This window comes from Myodes glareolus, chromosome 1, assembly GCF_982192425.1.
Source record: "Myodes glareolus chromosome 1, mMyoGla1.1, whole genome shotgun sequence".
In the NCBI taxonomy this organism is placed as follows: domain Eukaryota; kingdom Metazoa; phylum Chordata; class Mammalia; order Rodentia; family Cricetidae; genus Myodes; species Myodes glareolus.
Window position 1 is genome coordinate 88,381,281 of NC_142026.1, and position 15,216 is coordinate 88,396,496.

Genomic DNA, 15,216 nt, shown 5'->3' on the forward strand with positions numbered 1-15,216 from the left:
ACCATGACCCAGGCGGTCAAAAGCATCCATCTGGGCTGCACGCTCCCATTGAGCATCCTACTTGTTTGGCTTGGAATCTTTTATTTTCACTGTCAACATGTAGATGGTAGCAGGATGGAGGAGGAGGAGCCAGGTTTATGTCTTCTTGTAAAAACCAGATCTGGAGGGACTATGTCTTCCGTAGCTGAATGGTTGGAGCTCAGAGGTGTCGAGATGACTTGGGATAAGATCAGCAGGTCACATGCACCCCAGCTCCCGTCAGGTATTTCCTCTTGGTGGTGGTTATAGAGGAAGAGGTGAAATCTATGAGGAAGGGTGGGAGTGGGCATCATACCATGGCTGCCAAGTAGAGCATGTATTTGGCAGCTGGGTGTCCCCCTTTGTCTCTGTTCTGACACAGTCACTCAGTCTGGTACTTGTTGAGCTTCTTACCGAGTGTAGTGTACCGTTCTAGGGCAGCAAGTCCTGTCCTCAGAGCATCCTCGGTTAGGGATGGTAGAGGAACGATGTGACTGAGACTGCGGGGTCCTCCCAGGCTGGGAGGAGGATAAGGAGCATAGCAGGGCAGGGAGTGACTGCACTTTCCTGCAGCTCAGGGGCCGTGTGAAGGCGCCTTGTACGGCACTGAGGCAGCCATGGAGAACCTGTGGTCAGAGTGTCCATGGTGAAAGGACAGGCAGACAGAAAGGCCCTATCCGGGGGTGAGCTCAGGAGCAGATGGTCAGCCATGGGGAAGGTGGGGGAGCTGGGGCTGGAGGACCATGAAGATCCTGGGAACAGGGACAGTGGCCCTGACTTGATTCTGCCTGCCATGAATGGTCAGGACAACAATCAAGACAGCGACAACATGGCCTCTGGTTTTAGTTGAGCAGCATGAGGGCATCAACTTGGTAGGAAACTTCAGGCTAAAGTATAGAAATGATGGTGAAAATGTAGTCTTCCTGGGCACTCGTCCCGTCATTCTGCTTCTTGGGTCCAGTGTCGGGGTTGTCAGACCAGGAGGGACGGGTGACTGCAAAAGGAAATGCCTTGCCAAGATGAGAAGGGACTCGGGAGCTCGGGGTGTCTTCCAAATGAACATGTCTGTACCTGAGTTCACTGCCTGCTCATGTCTCCCTGCTGGTGTGAAGGGGACCAGGGAGAGAAGCCTTCCCACTGACCTTGTCCTCAGTGCTTCCCCCTCCCTGCTTCCTGCCCCGCCCTGCTGTGTGCATCCTGGCCATGGCTGGAAGCCAGAGCCTCCCAACACACTCAGGTGGGTCCTTCCAGCTCTTACCCGTTCTGTTTGGCCGCAGCCCATATCTTTGACTTCTGTGTCTCCACTCGGGAAATAATGACAGTATATGAAGCCATTGTCATTTAAAAGCTCATATCAATTTTTAAAAATTAACTGGAACTGCCCCCCCCCGGAATCCCTGTCATTTATGCAGGAGCCATACTCTCTATTGTCTAGAAAAGGTGCTTTGTAGGGTCACTGAGGCCCCAAAGCCATCTGAGTCTGGAGACCTGGGTGTGCCTTTCCCCGGGTGTGAAGTCTTTCGTAGCTGACACCCCATGGGTGGAACTTGGGTGTGATGACTTAGAATTCTTGGGTTGAGCCTAGGAAAGGGACAGTCTTATGTGGTCACCCTCATAGGTACACTTAGTGTAGAAGGCAGGTTTGAATCTAGAAGTGGTGAACAATAGCTGACTCCTCCCATCCCCCCACCCCCAGTTATCCAAACCAGAGGCCTCGGGGCAGACGCCACTGCATCCCAGTCCCTGTCACATTTTCCATCACCAAGCCCATGGACCGAGTCTGTATCCTCCTTTTCTGCCACTCCCAAAGCCTTTACCACCTCTTGCCTCACCCCTGCCTTTCTCCCTTTACATTTGTCCTCAGCCCTTCAGGGGGTTGCAGGATTTCAACACAAGACCTTGGGAAGTGTCAGCAGGGCTGGGAGATGCCAAGATCCTAGTGACTGGTGCTGCGAGCAGACACCCTGCCCCTTTAAGCCCGAGGACCATGAGAAGTGTTCAAGTTCGGTGTCCCATAGAGCACTAAGAGGCGCGGAATGGAACACATCAGATAGCATCACCCCTGGTTCAAATCCTTCAGAGGACCTCTGTGCCTCCAAGAATGATGATCACACTGAGTTCCAGAAAATTCCAGAGGATGCTGCTGGCAAAGCGTTAATAGCTGTTCCGTGGAAATAGTTCCAGAGTTCAGGAAAGTCAGGGAGGCACTGCTCATCCTGGCCGCGGTGCTTTCTAGAGGGGGGAGAAAGCTATTCTGGACAGGAAGAAAGCCACACATGGTTCATTCAGTCTGCGTTCCTCCACTTGACCTGGCCGTGGAACCTCTCAAGAACTCAGTTGGGCAAATACTGGCTGTTCTCGAAGGCAGGAAATCTTTTTCATAAAGGCCTGGACAGTAAATATTTTAGGTCCTGATGGTCCATTCCATCTCCGTCCAATATATTCAACTCTGCCACTATAGTGTGGAAATAGCTATTGCTGATTTATAACTACTGATTTTCATACCTTAATATATCATTGTTCACTTGGTTTCCCCCCCACACCCAGCCCACCCCACCCATCCAAAATTATAAAATACCATCTTTATTTTGCAAGGTATTATAATACACGAGACGGAGCATATTTCCTGGCCTCTGCCTAAGGGGCTGGAGTCCCAATTCCTTTGCAAGCACAGCTGTTGTGATCTGGCTCTAGCCTAACACATCCCAGGCCCTTGCCTATCTTCCTGCATCCTAGGAGCTCCGAACTTGGAAGCCTGTCCATCAGGGAGATGTATCCTCACCTCCCTTTTGACATGGACTTGGCTGGGGCAGGTGGATGACAAGCTATTCCTGACGTCTGGTTGCTGATAGGGAAGTTATGTTTTTGGTATAAGATTCCGTGTTCCTAAGTTCAGCGTGCGTTCGGTCTTGGAGGTGGGCTGAGATCTGCCCCTCTTCAGGAAGCTGCCTCAGTGGGTCGTGTTTGTACCGCCCTGAGACCCTGAGGCCAGCCCTCCTCCTTTAAGGTCTGTAGTTCTCCTTCCACCACCCTGGGTATTCTCCTGTCTCCGAGCCCTGGCACAAGCTGATCACCCTGCACCAAACACTGTCTTCCTCTCATGGGTGTGGTGTTTGCCTTCCTTCCCTAACACTCTCCAGCTCCCACTAAAACTGCTTTTGGTCTCCTTCTCGGTCCCCTTCAGCCGTTTCCACTTTTCTTCTGCTTGTCCCTTGCCCTTATTAAACGCGCTGTGCACTCTTGTGTCTGTGTGCTCCTTATAAAAAGGCCCAAGTGAGTCCTGTGCATAAGGAAACCTCCGCCGCTGATGTACCGCTTGCCTTGGTACTCTATTAATTATATTCGTGTTTTTGTTGTTTGGTTGTTTGCTTGGTTTTGTTTGGTTTTTCGAGATGGGGTTTCTTTGTATAACAGCTCTGGCTGTATTTTGGTTTTTTGACACTAAATCTCTTGTAGGCTAGGCTGGCCTAGAACTTACTATGTAGTAAAGGCTAGCTTTGGACTTCTTAACTTCTTCCCTCTACCTCCCAACTGGCCATAATTAAGTTTAAATGAAAGACTACTAACATTGTTTTTAGGAAGAACTATTGTTATGGGGCCTAGGAGTCCTTCGTGGGATGCGTAGTTCATAAACTTAAGTGCCTGTGTTTTCTTTCAAGTAGGCGTCAAGCCAGTAGAGTTACTATCCTGTTCATTTCTTATCCACTGAAATGTTAGTGCCAAGACTAAAATTGTAGTAGAGTATTTGTTATGTTCAGAGAGCTTTTGACTATAAAACCTCCAGACTTGATTACAAGTCATGGGTAACTTATACAAATCCATAGACAAAAAAATAAATAAATGAATAAATAAATAAATAATAAAAAAATTTAAAAAGCATCAGAAGGCAGCAGTTCCTGAAGTAAGAAATGTGCTGAGAAAACATCTCCTTGCTATTTCAGCAGAGACCACGGAGGAATCCAAGGAGACTGTTACTGTGGGGACGGCTACGGCAAAAATAAATGAGACCTATTTAACAACGTCACATTCCACGGGCCATTTAAAGAGTCACCCAGGTTTCAGAGAAACCAAAGAGCAAGAAGCGTTGGAGGAACCATGCCCAGTGTCTCACCTCCGAAGCCGAGGGTCAGTATTCTCTGCTATGGGTTTTGGGGGAGGGGAACTGCTGTCAGTCTCTGGTTCTGTCTGGTGCAGATCGGTTTGTTCCTGCCCTCTTCTATAGGCATGGTTTTTAGTTAATGCATGAGAGGAGTGGGCTTTTTTGGTTGAATAGGGCTGGCTTTCCCTTTATTCCCTACTTCATCCTTGAAACCCTGCTCTCCAACAGCCAGGATGCCGCTCCCTAGGGCTGTCAGATAAAGATGAAGGTGCATGGTTTCAGCTAGGCCCTGAGTGACAGATGAGTAAGGACGGTTTCTGTCTCTGTAGTATTTGGGGGTTCTGACTGGGCCTGGGGTCCCTCCTGACCACCTTTTGCTTTAGTCCACTGTTGTAAATTCCACAAGAGTGGGCACTTGTGTTATTCTCCAGTAGAAACTTGGTTTAAATATTTATTATGTTAATTAGTGGTTAACACAGAAACACCCCGAAGGATGGGTTTGCCCCTCATACCTGAATGGTGGGGAGTGTATTTTACCACACTGAGGGGTAGTGGAGGGAGAAGCCTTGTGTGGGCTTCATGCTCATTCCTACCACGGTGATTTACTAAAACCTTAGGTCTAGAGGTTGGAGGAGCAGAGAGAACAGAGGACAGGCTGTGTCCCAGCCCTGGTCAGTACTGATGCTAAGATAAGCAGCGTTACTCAGTTAAAGATCTTTTTTTTTCTAGAACTTTCCATTGGGTCATCATGGACAAATGCCCAGTTCAAATTTGTTTAACAAGATTAAATTCCACTGGCCATTTTAGGCCCCGAGTCCTTGTTGCTCTTATTTTAGATTCTGGATCTGATGCTGGCGCTTCCACACAGACCACCACACCCCCACCCCGAAGTGGCCACTGGCAGCTTGTTAGTTTAGCTGGGCCGACCTTGCCGGCTGACACAGCCTAAAGAGTGTCGCACAGAGAATTTATATTAGGCAACCTAGAGGTCCTTGTGATGTTGCTTGGCATTCAGGACATTTTTCAAATTAAGGGAAAGATGACATATCGCCTTAAGTGGAAGAGAACAACTTCAAATTAGGACTCTGGGAGCCGAACAGGGGGCATCAAACGGGCCCTTGCAGGCAGGCAGCACTTTTCCCATTGGTGAGTGACAAGCAGGCTGTGGAACTCTGTGTCACCCCAGCATGGGAAGCAGCAGGGCTGGTGCCCCACAGGAAGAGAGCGTTTCTCCCCTGCGCCCCTCCTTACAGTAATGCAAATTGACTAGAGACAGGCAGACAAGAGTGAAGCCATTTGTTTGTTTATTCCCGTGAAACTTCAGATGTTGTGAAACAATCAGACACACCAGGGTTCTTCGTTATGCCTCGTCTTTCTGGGACAGCAGGGGCATTTTAGTGACATACTTTTTCCCACAAACAGCAAAAGACAAACCCATTAGGGGCCTGGACAGGCCCTTCCTCCTGTCTGTTCAAAATGCCCAGGCGCTGGCAGCATCTCTAATTATTCTCCTTTTGTCTCATGGGATGGTTGTGTGGAGTTTGGAGTTTGCTCTCGTGATGTCTCTGAGCCTGAATCAGCCTCTGCCTCCGTCCAGCACTGGGTGGAATTTTCTGAAGGAATGCCAACAGAAAAGTTTATATGGTGGGGTTAAAGCAAACGAGAAAATGGAAACTCTTAGCAATTCTCTCATTAATTACGTTTGTGAATCAGTCCGGGACATTCAATAATTGTTTCTTGTAAACATTTGAGTGACTGTAATTCCAAGAAATGGCCTCCACTAAGCAGTGGAGTATTCCCACTTTTGCTGGGTGCATCCTCTCCTCAATTAGCACGGTTTTTGTTTTGTTTTGATCCTAATCCTGAGACTGTAAAGCAGAAAAATGAAGAGTCTCATCAGTGAGATGAGCTGGCAGGAGCTGGTAGACAGGGATGGAGGTGGGGGTGGAGATGAGAGTGGGCAAGGAGTGGGGGAGAAGGAGAGTGGGGGGAGTAGGGGGAGGGGGAGGAAGTAACTGGGGGAGTAGGGTAGCTGGGGGTTGGCGATGAGTGTGGGCTGAGGAGCAATGTGAGCTCATGGAAGGACCTAGCAAAGGAGGATTTGCTGGCTCCCAACTTGGGGTCCTCCAGGCTTCTCTGGTTCAGGAGAGGAAAGAATTTATTTCAGCAAACTTGCATTGATTTGTGTACTTTTAATTTAAAATATGGATAATTCGGACCTTCAGGATGCCCTGGAGTTTAACTTTATACTTATTATGGGGCGCGGGGCGGGGTAACCCATTTGCTCAGCAAGGTAGCATCAGAAACGAAGTGACGAAACCCTGACAGAGAAGCCGCTCACACATACTCAGGAGGCTGTCGTCATTCGTGTGCCGGTTGCGGTTGCTACAACCTCCACGTGCCGCTTCGGTGGAGGTTTAGAGGTCTGTTCTCGCCCACACTCCATGATCTCCTACTCTGTCACCACAGGGATTGAGCTCAGGAGAGCTGGCATTTTGTAAAAGTGTGCTGCCTGCCTCCACCCATCCATCCATCCACCCACCTGTGGGTGCAGCCATGAGCCCCTTTATGTAACGCATAAGTACTTAAGGCTGTATAAGTGTGTTCCAGTCGGCGTGCTTTGGGAACAAGGGCAGCTACCTCGCTGTCACACCCTGGGTGGCGGATGGCTGTGAACAGGGCTGGCTGTCACTGGGAGCCAGGTTCCAGGGTCTCTCCATGACTCGATTTAGCTGTACATCCCTGGCAAGTCACCGGACATTCCCGAGGGCTCTGTTTTGTGTTTATGATGGAAATGACTGCCCCCTTCGCCCTCCTCCTTCAGGCCTCCGCTGCAGGCTGTGGAATGGTGACTAAGGCTTGAAAGCCTTACTTGTAAGATGTCAAGGGCCTTTGGTGTGGTGGGAATGCAACCTAAAAGCCCGTGTGGCAGCAAACACTGCTCTTAGGGAAGCAGAAGCAGGAGGCTCGGAGCAAGGCCAGGCTCCCTGTCTGTCAAGCTGGAGGTCATCCCAGGCCACCTAAAATCCTGTCTCCTAAAGCAGTGAAAGGGAGAAAGAACAAAGGAAGGGAAAAAGAAAGAAATAAAAGAAAGGAAGGAGAGGCGCCTGGTTAAAACAAACAAAGCATGCAAAAAAAAAAAAGTAACAGCAGCAAAGATTTAAAATGTCAGTGAAGCAGGGGAAATAATGGACCCAACCCAGAACTATTAAACATGGACTTCAGCTTCCCTACGGGGAACTAGCCTGCTTCCTTTGTAGATGGTACATGCTCTGGCTTTGTTTGAGTGAAGGCTGCCCGTTCCTCTCTGACCTGCCTTTTCAGGGCCAGCTAGTAGGGTCCGCCAGTGCCCGGCTAGCACAGTGATTCAGAACCGAGCACACAGTCTAAGTAATCCAGGCTGTCCGGACTCCCTGGGCTACACCAAGGCTTTTGAGGAGAGTGGCCTCTGTCCAGGCCCTCAAGTTGGGAAAATCATGTGCCCTACAGCTTAAGATGACCCTTTCACTACCGTGGAAAGGGACGTCCTCCAGGAGCAGAGAGCCGAGGATGGAGATAGTAGTCAAGTTCAGTGACTATGAAACTTCTAGACCCAGCTCTAGAGCTGTTGTCACAGCCAAGATGTCCTTTTTCCTCTTTTTACCTTCCTTCTTTTCTTGGGTCTGGGGTGAGGGGCAGTTTACGTATCCCAGACTAGGTTTTTACCTGGAACATAACAGTCTGAAAGTCTAGTTAACTTTCCAGACTGTATGGAATTTAGATGAAAGCAGAAAGATTGAGGGGTGCGACACAGCTCCTCAGCCTTTGAGAAAGTTGCGTTAGAAGTCAGTCTGTTTCTTCACCGAGTTGCTGGTGATGAGAGAGATGAGATGGAAGGATGTGGGCGGGCCTCAAGATAAGCGAAAAACGCCCCTGTGGGAGACTCCACTCAAGATACAGATCATGAAATGACCAGAGGGCGGGGTGGATCTCAGGGTGACATACCCTTTTCATTGCCTGTGAGCAGAGTGGGGAGGGGAGAGGGAGTGGAGATCCAGGATCAAGGCTGGTCTCTCTTGTATGTCAAGCTGGTTTAACAAATTAGAATGTAAAGATGCTGTCTATCATGTAAGAGGGCTTGCATGCGTGTCAGGGGTTGCTCTGCACACACCAGGGGAGTACACCTTCCCAAGTCTACAAAGGAATGGACCGGCTGTTCAGGGTTTCAGCTCTCGCACTTTCTGGGTTATATTCAGCCTCAACAAGGAAAGACATATCATACTATAAGGATACTTATAATAATATAAGACAAATAATATAAGGATAAGAAGTCTCCTAGGACTTGAGCTTCACCAGGAACATAACAAAGAGAGAGGAAGAAAATGCATCCCAGAAGAAAGGCCCCGAGAGTCTCAAGTGTTCACGGGAAGTATGGATGGCTGAATTGTTCTCTCTTTAGGAAGGGGTTGAGTTCTGTGGGTTGCAGAAAATCAAATTGGAGATTATAAACCCTCAAGATCAAAAAATAAACAAACAACAACAAAAAAAAGGCAGAGCTCAAAAAAGAAATGAAAGAGAAATATGTGAACAGGGAGAGGAAAGACGCTTAACAATTAGAATAAAAGAAGCTGGGAGTGTGAGCTGTGTGGCTCAGGCCAGAAGAAATCACAGAGAGAGATCAGAAAGGATAAAGCTGGGAGAATGGGTGGGGAGACTGAGAGCGAGGTAGAAGGAGGAAACTGTTTTGGAAGGTTAACCCCCACCTCCTCTAGGTCCCTTCCTAGCACGGACTCACTTGGAACTGGGTACCAGGCACTCTTCCAAGTTATCTACGTATTTCCTCAAAGTTTGCAACAACCCATGGAAAATCAGAGCTAATAAACAAAAGAAACAAAAAATTAAGATATATTAAAAGATATCTTTCTACAGTAAAGACTTAAACACAAATAGACAATTGGCATCCCAACAGAATCTGCTATGGAAGAATTCACAGTACGACATTTCCAGCAGTGCTCACACCAGATACACTTGGTAATTCTTGGCTGGGTGAAGAAAGCGTTCAGTGACCACTCAGGCCCAACAAGCCAGCCACAGCAAAGGAGAGAAGGGCAAATTGCTCTCTGGCTTTACCTGAGCATCTCTCGTTGCCAGGAGAGAAAGGAGTGTAAAGAGAGAGAGAGAGAGAGAGAGAGAGAGAGAGAGAGAGAGAGACCAAGATTGTATCTGTAATCATTTGTCCTTCATTCAAAGGACAGCAAGCTGGGAAGTGTATTCATGCACTTTCTAGAAAATTCTTAGACAATGGAATGATGAGTCAGAATTCAAGACTTCACATTGAAAAGGATTTGGTAAAAGCATCTGTGGTAAGTTTATTTTCACATTATGAAGACGGAACAAACCTAGATAGTTACAGAACAGAAACCTTAGCAGTGTGGTCAAATACAAGCACCCAAACCCCCCGTGTGGGAGGAAGTGTGACTGCGAATCTCGCCACTTGGGTGAGAAGCAGGTTTCTCAGATTGACGTTGAAGTAGTTTCGCAGTGATGCTTTCAGCATTCTAATGTTCTTCGTTATTTTTTTCTAAACTTTAGAGAGAGCTTTTAAAAACTAACATCTCTTGAGAAGATTCATTTCCTCTGGAGCTCTGTGGTTCCTCCAGTTTCACATGAATTTCTGGCTTCTCTGTCTAGGCTTTCTCATTAGAATAATGTGTGATATGATTGTGTCCATCCCTACCCTCCCTTCTGGTTATGCTCCTGTTCTTTCCTTCATGTGTGCACGTGCATGCAAAATGTACCTGGAACAGTATTTACCATATAATAATGATTTATTTCTGGCTAGTAGGATCTGGGAGGATTTTTTTAAAGGCTTCTTTGTACTTTTGATTATTACCGGACCTTTTAAAAATAATAGATGTTACTTTATTTATATCACACACACAAAAGAAATGAAGTCATTGCTCTTTTAAGAAAGTAGAGTAATGTTGCTGAAATGGCTGAAGATGTTTCCATGGAGGGAAGACAGGCATGGGGCATAAAGGTTCTGCAGCTGCCATGCTTGTCTCTTCCCACTTGCTATGTGAGCGGTCCTGGGGTGACAAACCTGGTTTTGAGGCACCTCCAGGTGTGTCTCCACACTTGCTGCTTAGGTGTGGCCCTGGGTGCACAAAGAAGCCCAGACCCCGAGGCTCAGACCCACCTCCTCTCACTGAGTTTGAGTCAGAAGAGGAAGGGACTAGCACCCCCTGATGGTGACATTCCAGAATTGCAGTCAAAGTGTCAAGAAGGCAAGGTTTAGCAGAGTAGTAAACCAAAGCCCAAGTCTTGCTTTTGAGGGTGAGGTTTGTTGGAACCCAGCTTGACTCTTGCATTTGCATACTGTCTGTGGCTGGGGTCACTTAGCAGCAGCGGAGCTGACTCTGTGACTGACAAAGTCTAGACATTTGCCACCTGATTTCATTCAGTATCCTCTTGAAGCCAGTATTAAAAATGAAATGTCTTTTTCTTAAGACAAAGAAAACTTCTGTTCAAAGTTTGCACATTTGCCTTTTCTTCTAATAATTCTTTGAATTTCCATTTTCATTTTCTATAGATGTAACTTTTCCTAAATTGGATTTTTTTTTCTTAATTCTAAATCTAATTAGTAGTCTGGCAGTGGTGGCTCACGCCTTTAATCCCAGCACTCAGGAGGTGGAGGCAGGCAGATCTCTGAGTTTGAGGCCAGCCTGGTCTACAGAGTGAGTTCCAGGATGGCTATGGCTGCACGAAGAATCCCTGTCTTGAAAAAGCAAAACAAAATCAAAAACAAAAACAACCAAATCTAACTAGCTATTATTACCCATGTTATTTTATTACTGTTTCAGCCAAGGAGCCAAATCTGTTTGTCTATATGCTTTAAATTATTTTTTACAGTTCCTGAGTTTAAAAAATGGTTTAAATATTTTAAAATTTTTTAAATATTAAAGGATTATACACACACACGTATAATTTATCCTTGACTTTGCCACTTAGCCCCCAAATTATAAATATATAAAATACTAGCTGTCCCTTTAAGAAAACATTTGCTGATCCTTAATTGAAGAACTGTCATCATAACTAGAAGAACTGCCTTGAATTATAGCAAAATCTATACTTTTGAAATATTTTAAAGAGCTATTATTTTATTTCCTTGGGGTATTTATGGTCCAGCAATGGATGTGGTCGGGATGATTGATTGTGCCATCCACCGTGGGCTGCAGGAATGCCGTCAGTTTTGTATAGCATTGCTTGCTGCAGTTGGTTCTAATAGTTCAAGTGAAGCGTAAGACCTTTGTCAATGACAGGGGCCAGGAGACTTTGCCTCCTGAAACATGGCGACTGTAGAGGATAGGCCCCAGGAAAACCATGCGGAAAATTCTGTTTTCACCAGGACTTTACCCTATAGCCAGAAGCTAAGAGCATTGCTGAGATGGACAACCCAAACCCTGGCGACACCTTTCTTAAAGCCTCGCACTACTAAGTCACTTTAGGTCGTGTGAGCCAGTGAATGCCACTGACGCTGAAGGCCTTCGGAATTCAGTTTCCACTTGCAGATTGATGTCCCAACGAATGAAATGGCGGCTTTCTTCCTCTAAAAAGAATGTCATAGAAGAGCACAGTGACCAATTTCCAGGATTGTTTTATTTGGGCACATCAAAAAAAAAATCATTGTGAAAAATTTAATAATGCTGTTTAATAACATGGAGCAGGAAGCTGGGAGGAACAGTTACTCTGGATGACTGAATGCGGACATAAATACATCTGATAGGCAGGAAATCACTGCCGATACGATGGTGGAATTTAATAACGTGCGGAGGTCTGAACTGCATGGGGACGTCTGCCTTGGCTGCACATGTCGGCAGAGGAACTGACTGATCTACCGGTGGGATGTGACCAGCAAGACTGCTGTTGTGGTGTCAGGGTGATGCACTGAAACACCTTGAACTCACCGATGCCCTGATGCCACCTCCTAAACTGGCCAGCCCATGCAGCTCTGACTTTCTCTCCGTGTCTGTCTTTCTTGCTCACACCTGTGCAGAACTTTAGCAGCTGTGGACACACAGCTGTTTGCCTTGGCCAGACAGCACCTCTTTCCTTGGTCCCCAGCGGTTGTGACCCCATCCTCCGTTAGGTCCTCTTTCCAGGAATGGGCCAACTGCACAAACGTCCACTTCTTCCCTCCTCCTGATGCCTGTGTCCTCTCAGGGGAGCATCCTGGAGGCCTGGGGTCTCCAGCTCACAGCTACTCTTCCGTGACTCTGATCCCGTGTGCCACTTGGAACCCTTTCTGATGTCCACATCTTTGTCCCACCTGGCATCAGACACTGATTGTTCCTCCTGGAGCCTGGAGACTCAAAGGAAAACAAAAATAGTACAGACAACTTGCTAAGTTCCCTTAGTGTGCCACCTGACAGCCTAAGCAGAAGTCTTGCCTTTGTCTGAGGATGGGGAGCCCTAAGCCGAGTAGGTTTCCAAGGTCATGAGGCTGTGAATGTTGACCCAGGATATGAACTTAAGCTGGGGGAGGCGTCCACCCACTCAGTGTCCACCCACAGCGATGACCATGTATGGTGGTGGTGAGTCCAACGCCTCTCTCTTTGGGGGAGTTGGGGCACAGGACTGCCAAGCATGTGCACATACGGAATGGCCTCATGCTCTTCTTTTCTAAGCGTGAGGCTGCACAGATGAGGCGTCATGGAGCCAACCTCACCCCAGGCCTTGAGTTGGAGAGACTGGATAGGTACTTGGGGGTAGTGCTGTAAGCTGCAAACTGTCTGGATAATTTCGGTGTGTGTTCAGAAAACACACACACATGCACACACACATATGCACACACTTGTATACACACATACATCATATATGTGAAACTCTTAATATTGAAATTTCAGGCTATAGCTAGAAATGAAAAATACAGTAAATCCCTTGGTTTTCCATCCCATTGAAGGTTTTAATTTTAAGGTTTTATGCATTATGATGAGCATACATTGTAGCACACATGTGGAGGCCGGAGGGTAAACTGTGGAGTCAGGTCTTTCCTTCCATCTCTACATGGACTCGGGGAATCAAGCCTAAGTCACCCGACTTGCAGGGCAAGCACCATTTCCCTTTGAGCCATCTCACCAGCCCTGTTTTTATTTGCATATATTAATTATAGATAATAATGGGTTCCTTGGCCTTGATAGCTGTATCTGATGTATTTTTGTCATTTCACCTCCTTCGCCCTCTCTTGCCCCCTCCCACACCTTGTACAGATATAGAAAAAGATAATACCCTCAAGTCAACTATAGCTGAGAAAGGTTGCAGCCGGGTAACCACGCACAAAGTCAGGCACCTCCATGACAAGCCAGGCCCACTCTTGCTTGGAATTCAAAATGCTTCTCATCTAGGGCTTGCCTAAATATACTTTCTCATTTGTTTTAACATTTAAAATATTTCTATGAATATTTTTAGAGAATATTAATTGAAGTAAGTTTTAAAGTGGGACTGGGACATACCATGATGCGATGGGAAGAATAGTGGGTTGAAAATTAGAAGCTCTGCATTCCAGAGCTGACCCTGTTGTGTGACCTTGGGCACATTGGGCTGGCTTCACTGTTTTCCAATTCTGTTTCGTGTTGTAACACCGCCCTCTTGTGGTCTATATCCTTAACCATTTTCCCCAGTCAACTTTGGATTTATTATTATTATTATTATTATTATTATTATTATTATTTTCCTACTAGTGTTATATTTCATACTGTTAAGTCAATAGACTTGTGTTCTTGCGGATAAATCTTAGAAGGTAAGGTAGATTAAAGCAGACAATTAAACACCATCTCTTAAACTATTGCAGTTTATAAAAATAGAAATAGCATTCTGTTTCATTTATTCCTCCTAGGGACCAGGGGAAGCGGCATGCCAGGGCCTCCTCATGTCCTAGCAGCTCAGACCTGAGCAGGCGGGAAACCAGATCAGGTAAGATACTTGTGTGCTTGCCCTCAACGTCCTTCACCCTCAGCATCCTTCACCCTCAGCATCCTTCACCCTCGACACCCTTCACCCTCAACATCCTTCACCCTCAGCATCCTTCACCCTCGACATCCTTCACCCTCGACACCCTTCACCCTCAACATCCTTCACCCTCAGCATCCTTCACCCTCGACATCCTTCACCCTCAGCATCCTTCACCCTCGACACCCTTCACCCTCGGCATCCTTCACCCTCGGCATCCTTCACCCTCGGCATCCTTCACCCTCGGCATCCTTCACCCTCAACATCCTTCACCCTCAGCATCCTTCACCCTCAGCATCCTTCACCCTCGACATCCTTCACCCTCGACACCCTTCACCCTCAACATCCTTCACCCTCAGCATCCTTCACCCTCGACATCCTTCACCCTCAGCATCCTTCACCCTCGACACCCTTCACCCTCAGCATCCTTCACCCTCGGCATCCTTCACCCTCGGCATCCTTCACCCTCGGCATCCTTCACCCTCAACATCCTTCACCCTCAGCATCCTTCACCCTCAGCATCCTTCACCCTCGACATCCTTCACCCTCGGCATCCTTCACCCTCGACACCCTTCACCCTCAGCATCCTTCACCCTTGGCATCCTTCACCCTCGGCATCCTTCACCCTCGGCATCCTTCACCCTCGACATCCTTCACCCTCAACATCCTTCACCCTCGGCATCTCTCATCCTCGGCATCCTTTATCCTCAGCATCTTTCACCCTTGGCATCCTTTATCCTCAGCATCTTTCAACCTCAGCATATCACCATCAACATTCTTCACCATCAACATCTCCATGTTGTTAAGCCAATGGGACTTGTTTTTCAAAGACAACTGTCAGGTGGAAGTCATAGGCTGTTTAGGGGGTTTAGAGTACCACACTGCATCCTGATTGACAATTCTCTGTTCATCAACTTCAAAACTAGAACCAACTTGCTCAGAAACCAACATTTGTTTCCTAATTTTTTATTATCTCTCTTTAGTCTTACCAGTACCCAAGTCTGATGCCTTCAGTGTGGATAGATGCTCACAGGAATTACAGACTGAATATATCTGGAGGATGGCCAAACTTGACATTGGTGTCACTCAAGTTCAAAAACACTGCCCATTTA

The 15,216-nt window shown here is 47.0% G+C and overlaps 1 protein-coding gene across 2 annotated transcripts in view; it reads left to right on the forward strand.

Annotated features, from left to right (window-relative positions):
* The window catches only part of Armc2 (armadillo repeat containing 2), a 105,297-nt gene that overhangs the window by 22,285 nt on the left and 67,796 nt on the right, over positions 1 to 15,216 (forward strand). For both annotated transcript variants that reach the window (XM_048425353.3, XM_048425352.3), the window contains exons 5-6: positions 3,960 to 4,143; positions 13,992 to 14,068. In XM_048425353.3, coding sequence (XP_048281310.3) covers positions 3,960 to 4,143; positions 13,992 to 14,068 — 261 coding nt within the window. The remainder of the gene's footprint in view (positions 1 to 3,959; positions 4,144 to 13,991; positions 14,069 to 15,216) is intronic.